This window comes from Ananas comosus, unplaced genomic scaffold (assembly GCF_001540865.1).
Source record: "Ananas comosus cultivar F153 unplaced genomic scaffold, ASM154086v1, whole genome shotgun sequence".
NCBI lineage: Eukaryota > Viridiplantae > Streptophyta > Magnoliopsida > Poales > Bromeliaceae > Ananas > Ananas comosus.
The window spans coordinates 15,630-20,964 of record NW_017890607.1 but is presented as its reverse complement, the minus strand read 5'-3'; the positions used below and the strand labels follow the sequence as shown (position 1 = coordinate 20,964).

Genomic DNA, 5,335 nt, shown 5'->3' with positions numbered 1-5,335 from the left:
TCTATATAATTAAGATCTCGTAATCGGTAGTAATAATCTCCAGTTGCCAAATAATCTAGTATTGTCAGAGACAACTCGGAGGGATAATAAATCCCGAGGTGCTGCCGCCGGCGTTCTTGCAGTAGGACTGCGCGTTCTGGTTCTGATACGTGAGCTTGATGTCCTGCATCGTGATCCCACTGCACGGGTTGCTCGAGCTGCAGTCGAACTTCACCGCCAGCTGCGTGGCCGACGTTCCCTGGATGTCGGTGTACGCCAGCCCGCTGATCTTGATCCCGGAGCTCTGCAATTCGGTCGCGACAATCGATAGTTAGAGAAATTTGGCTTTGATTGCTTGTTAGACTTGAAAAATCTTATGTGAAAGTGTCAAAAATACCATTTTAAGTTTCAGAATTTAGCTGTTCGCGCAGTTTCGAATAGTACGACAGTATGCATAAATATTTTGGTGCAGTTTATTGAAGGGACATATTCACCTGGTCTGGACAGTTAACGTCGCCAGGGCAGTAGTTTTGATCAACAATGATGGGGTTCTGGACATTCTGCATGACGGCGTGCTCGAACTTTACGTCCTTCACGAATCCGCTGTACGGTTTCCCCCACGTCTTGATCCTGAGCCCGTTCTGCGTTCCGGTGAAAACAACCGACGTCACCGTGATGTTCTGCACCCCGGACTCCGACGGTGTATCCCCCAAGCTTCCAATGCTACATTCAGCAAACACAAATAGCTAGAGAATTGGGCGGGTATTGATTTTCAAATTTCAGGACTAAATCTTAAAACAAAATTTGCACTTGAATCTAAACATTAGTGAATTAGTAACAAGGAGAGCAATCCACAATCACCTTATGCCATGACCGGGGCCGCAGTTGATCTTCTCAATCCACACATTGTTCGCGCCCTCGCCGATCGAGATGCAGTCGTCGCCAGTCTTTATGCTGCTGCTCGTGACAGTGACGTCGCTCGACATCTGGATGTGAATGCCGTCAGTGTTGGGGCTGTTACCGGGCGCGGTGATCTTCGTGCCTTGCACCGTCACGCCGTTACTGCCAAAAATGGAGATGTGGAAGCCCTTGCTGTTCACCGTCGACAGCCCGCTGATGAGGATGTTGTTCGATTTAGCAATGGTAAGTGACTGCATTGGATCAATTGAACTGCATTAGAAATTTAATACTACAGTATGTTAGGATCCAACAATTTGACCAGTATCTCTCTGTTTCAGATGACTTAGATCTTCTTCAGTTTCATTTTGTATAATAAATTCATTAGGTATAGCCTCTTCGTTATCTCTAATTACATTGAGATTTGATATAACTTTTTGGGTACTACGGAGCTTCGAAAAAATTTTGTTGCTTCTTCAGATAGCTCTACTCAATGAAGCAATTGTTTAAAAGGACATACGGTGGTGCTCGAGGGGCAACTCCGACCGGCCGTCTTGCAAGCCCAGAAAGCCCGCCCCTGCCCGTCGATAGTCCCGCCGAAGATGGACAAACCATCGACATACTTGAACATCAACCAGGCCGCCTCCCCGTCGTAGCTCGACGAGGCGACGACGGTCCCGTCAATGTACATCTTGATCTCGGAACTTTTGCAGGGCCCTTGAAAGACGGCCTGGCTGACGAAGAAATTGCCCGCGGGTACGTACATCGTCGCGGGGCTGCCGGATCCACACGCATCGGCCCACGCACTTAGGAATGCTTTCGCCGAGTCAGTTTGGCCGTCGGGCTCCGCGCCGTAGTTTAGTACATTGTAGGCCCCCATTGTTAGAGTGGAATAATAAGAAAAAAGAAGAAGAAAGGAAAGGAGTGATAGGGATTGTGCCATGAGGCTAAGTTGCAGTTAATTATGGTTGATAGGTAGATGGACAGGTAGGAATAAGTATTGGAAGTTAACTTGGTGGTTATGATGCATGAGCAACTGAATTTGGTGGGTATTTATAGTGTTGTGGAGGGGGCTTTTAAAAAATAAATAAATAAATAGATTCAGCACAATCTTAGGGAGATCATTCGGTTTGGTGGTACCTTTTTTTGTTGAAATAAGTTGCTTGGAGAGTAAATTAATCATGTAGCCACGTGACAGGGTTATCTTGTTCTTCATCACAAAATTAAAGTAGCATTAATTAAACTCCATGTTCTCTTGCCATTTAGGCGTAATAATTACTTAATTAGTGGCTTTGTTGATGAAGTTATTGAATTTAGTCAAGTATACTCAAAATAATGATTAAATTTAATATATGCTCTTCGAATATCAAACTTGCTCAGCTATTAATACTTGGGATGAAACAAATCAAACACGTTTCGATTTGTCTACAGTATTAAGGATGTTTGGGTTTTAGCTACTGTAAGGAATAATGTTATTTATGTTATTTGATACGATATTATCCGAGTATTTACTAAATGAAGAAGTACTATATAAATTAACATGTTTTAAACAACTTTATTTTGCAACAGAACGGAAACCACCAAGTTTAAACAACTTTATTTTAATATACTTCAATGTGATAAATTTGTATTTATTTTTTTATTAAAATGTTCTAATAAAAGCTTCTGCTGTTAAAAATCAGAACAATGAGCCCCTAAGCCTTCTGTGGTCAAATGATGCTTCTAACTTTGTCTTGACTTTTTTTTTTCTTAGCATTATAATAATAATACCATGCAAACAAATTTTGACATTTCCCTCAAAATTTAGCCTAAGATTAAGGAGGTGATCATGTGACTCCCAACATTTGAAGGAGTAGCCGCCCATCACTGAACCCCATGCATGTGCATGGGAATTGATGATGGAGTGTCAGAGGATCATCATCATTTGATGAAATACATTGATTGATTATTATCTACATGCATTGGTGACCAAATCCATTTGTTGAGAAGTTTCCTGTGGAAGGAAACTAAATTGGCTTTATCTGAAAATTTAAGCAATTTAGAAATGTGATAGAAAGAGAAACCAAAGATCATGTTAACTATCTTCTTTGGAAGCTTTAATACCTGCAAAGAGATTTATCTAAGTCAAATAGAGGAGTATAGAATAAAACTAGTTGTATCATGATGTAAACCAATTTTTTCTAGCTTGTTGTGAGGGCAAAGTCCACATACATTGTTTTTGCATTTTTTTTGGACCTCTGTTTCTGGACTTTCCTTCTTCTTTTTTTTTTCTATAAAAAAAACAAAGATCTATAGATCATGTGCTATCCTGAAAAACTGTTAAGTAACTGATTCTGTTGGAAGAGGGAATGAAACTGATAAATAATTAATACTACAAACAAAAGCAACCTCAACTTGGAATTAGTAACTTGCATGCAATTGCGACAAATATATGTGTTTATCTTATTTTGCGATACGTAGTTAAGAGTTCTGCAATAATAAATTCTTTATTTAGGTGCATATAGTTGTAAACTAAATTTTTATTATATTACATATAGAATGGTAAAATAACTGCTGCTATAAATTTACGCTCTTCAATTAATGTAGCTAGAACTGTGGTGTGATTCAAAGTTCAAACAGACCTAAAGCTTTTTTTTTTTTTTTTGAGAGAGATAGATAGCACGCTATCCGTTTCGTTTATTTTATTTAGAAATAAATTTAGCTGGAAATGTCAATCAATTAGGATTCGAACTTGAAACCTCGGGTACCAACCACCAAGCCCTTTGCCACTTGCTCTAGGGATATCTCTCTCGATCCATGGCTGGTAAGATGTAAGGCCCAGAAAATAGGTTATATGTAATTATTATGTCCAGAATATTTAAAGTTACCGACTTTGCAATTGACTTCGGCGTTTCTCGGACTCTCGGTGCCGACTTTGTAGTAGTGCGCTTTATGCCCGCTGGGTGCGCGAGAACTCGGCAGAACATGAGAACTAACTACCACTTCCTACCAGGTCTCAGTAATATACTCGGCAAGAGATCAAAATTCTGCGCCGACTCTTCCCTATTGGATCATCCACCGCCGATTCCTAATAAAGCCGTTTCCAAACAATTTCTTTGTTCTTTCCGAATTTTAACAAACTCGGCATTCGCGCATCTCCTGATGCTGATATTAATGGCCTCTACTGCTCTCTTTCTCACTAGAAAACAAAACACGAAGCCAAATGAACGCAACAACCTGTAAAAGTAAAATAAAATAAAATAAAAGAAAGAGGATTTTTTGGTGGATAAGAATGAAATGGTACAAGCTGAGAATCGTTTTTTTTTAATGTGATTATCAATACTCTGAGTTTACAAGGTAACGATTTAATCGTTGTTTACACGGTGAGAATCCTTGGAAGTGTCTCCTCTTTGACCCAGTAATGCACTACTACTGCGAGCCTGGTCTTTTTTGGTTGCAGTGTTGTCGATATAAAATGATTTCGTTTTTTTTTTTCCATCACTTTCTCTTTAAGATTTGGAATTTGCTAACTGAATTAGTGATGGCTTTTAGCCGGTAAGAAGAGGCAAGAAGACTCTAGGCTTAGAACAATGCACAGTCGGGGGAAGCGCGGCGACACTCCGCTCCACATAGCTGCTAGGGAGGGCAGCATAACGGATGCCAGGAAGATCCTCTCGCAATGCGATGACGCAGACGTAAAAGACGTGATCGTGAAGCAGAACCAGGACGGGGAGACGCCGCTGTATCTCGCCGCAGAGAGAGGGCATGTCGGAGTTGTAAGAGAGATTTTGAAAGTTTCGGATATGCATGAGGCTTCTGTCAAGGCCGGTAACAGCTTCGACGCACTGCACATTGCTGCTAAGCAGGGACATCTCGGTAATCATCCTGTTTCGATGTATCAAATCGTGTTCCTTTTAATAGGTCTATGAATTTTGAACAATGTGTCTCATGCATTGTGCTTTACAGATGTGCTGAAAGAGCTATTGCAGACTTTCCGTGATCTTGCTATGACCACAAACTCCGCGAATTCTACTGCACTGGATACCGCCGCCGCACAGGGACATATTGAGATAGTTACTCTTCTTCTGGAGACGGATGCGAGCCTCGCGAAGATTGCCCGTAACAACGGTAAAACTGTTCTGCACTCCGCCACGAGACTGGGCCATTTACAAGTGGTGAAAACAATTCTAAGCAAGGATCCGAGCATCGTTTTCAGGATTGATAAAAAGGGGCAGACGGCGTTTCACATGGCGGTGAAAGGGCGTAATGTTGAGGTGGTGATGGCGCTTCTTAGATTAAATCCTTCGGTGATCAATGCGAGGGACAAGAAGGGGAACACGCCGTTGCATGTGGCCGCCAGGAAGGGGCGTTACGAGGTAGGCGAGAGTTCTGACGGAAAACTGAAGTTTGATTTTGATATATGCAAACATATTTTGATATGTAAACAAGTTCTAAAATTCTTATTTTACAGAAATATAAT

The 5,335-nt window shown here is 41.2% G+C and overlaps 2 protein-coding genes across 2 annotated transcripts; one reads left to right on the top strand and one right to left on the bottom strand.

Moving 5' to 3' along the window:
- On the bottom strand, nucleotides 1-1,883 carry LOC109703950 (polygalacturonase-like). The gene is made up of 4 exons (XM_020224696.1): nucleotides 1,397-1,883; nucleotides 841-1,130; nucleotides 474-702; nucleotides 1-283 (listed from the first exon to the last, which is right to left on the bottom strand). Exons 1-4 carry the CDS (start codon nucleotides 1,817-1,819, stop codon nucleotides 65-67), a joined length of 1,161 nt encoding a protein of 386 aa, XP_020080285.1. The 5' UTR covers nucleotides 1,820-1,883; the 3' UTR covers nucleotides 1-64.
- A 2,562-nt stretch (nucleotides 1,884-4,445) lies between these two features.
- Nucleotides 4,446-5,334, top strand: LOC109703952 (ankyrin repeat-containing protein At5g02620-like). Its single transcript, XM_020224699.1, has 3 exons — nucleotides 4,446-4,731; nucleotides 4,822-5,241; nucleotides 5,327-5,334. Exons 1-3 carry the CDS (start codon nucleotides 4,446-4,448, stop codon nucleotides 5,332-5,334), a joined length of 714 nt encoding a protein of 237 aa, XP_020080288.1.
- The last annotated feature ends 1 nt before the right edge of the window (nucleotide 5,335 follows it).

Excerpts from the sequence above, each read along its gene's own strand:
- LOC109703950 (XM_020224696.1), bottom strand. The coding sequence starts at position 1,819 with ATGGCACAATCCCTATCACTCCTTTCCTTTCTTCTTCTTTTTTCTTAT. Across the intron at positions 1,131-1,396 it reads GTTGCCCCTCGAGCACCACC|TCACTTACCATTGCTAAATC; the intron begins GTATGTCCTTTT and ends GATCCAATGCAG. Across the intron at positions 703-840 it reads GGCCCCGGTCATGGCATAAG|CATTGGAAGCTTGGGGGATA; the intron begins GTGATTGTGGAT and ends TGCTGAATGTAG.
- LOC109703952 (XM_020224699.1), top strand. The coding sequence starts at position 4,446 with ATGCACAGTCGGGGGAAGCGCGGCGACACTCCGCTCCACATAGCTGCT. Across the intron at positions 4,732-4,821 it reads TGCTAAGCAGGGACATCTCG|ATGTGCTGAAAGAGCTATTG; the intron begins GTAATCATCCTG and ends TGTGCTTTACAG.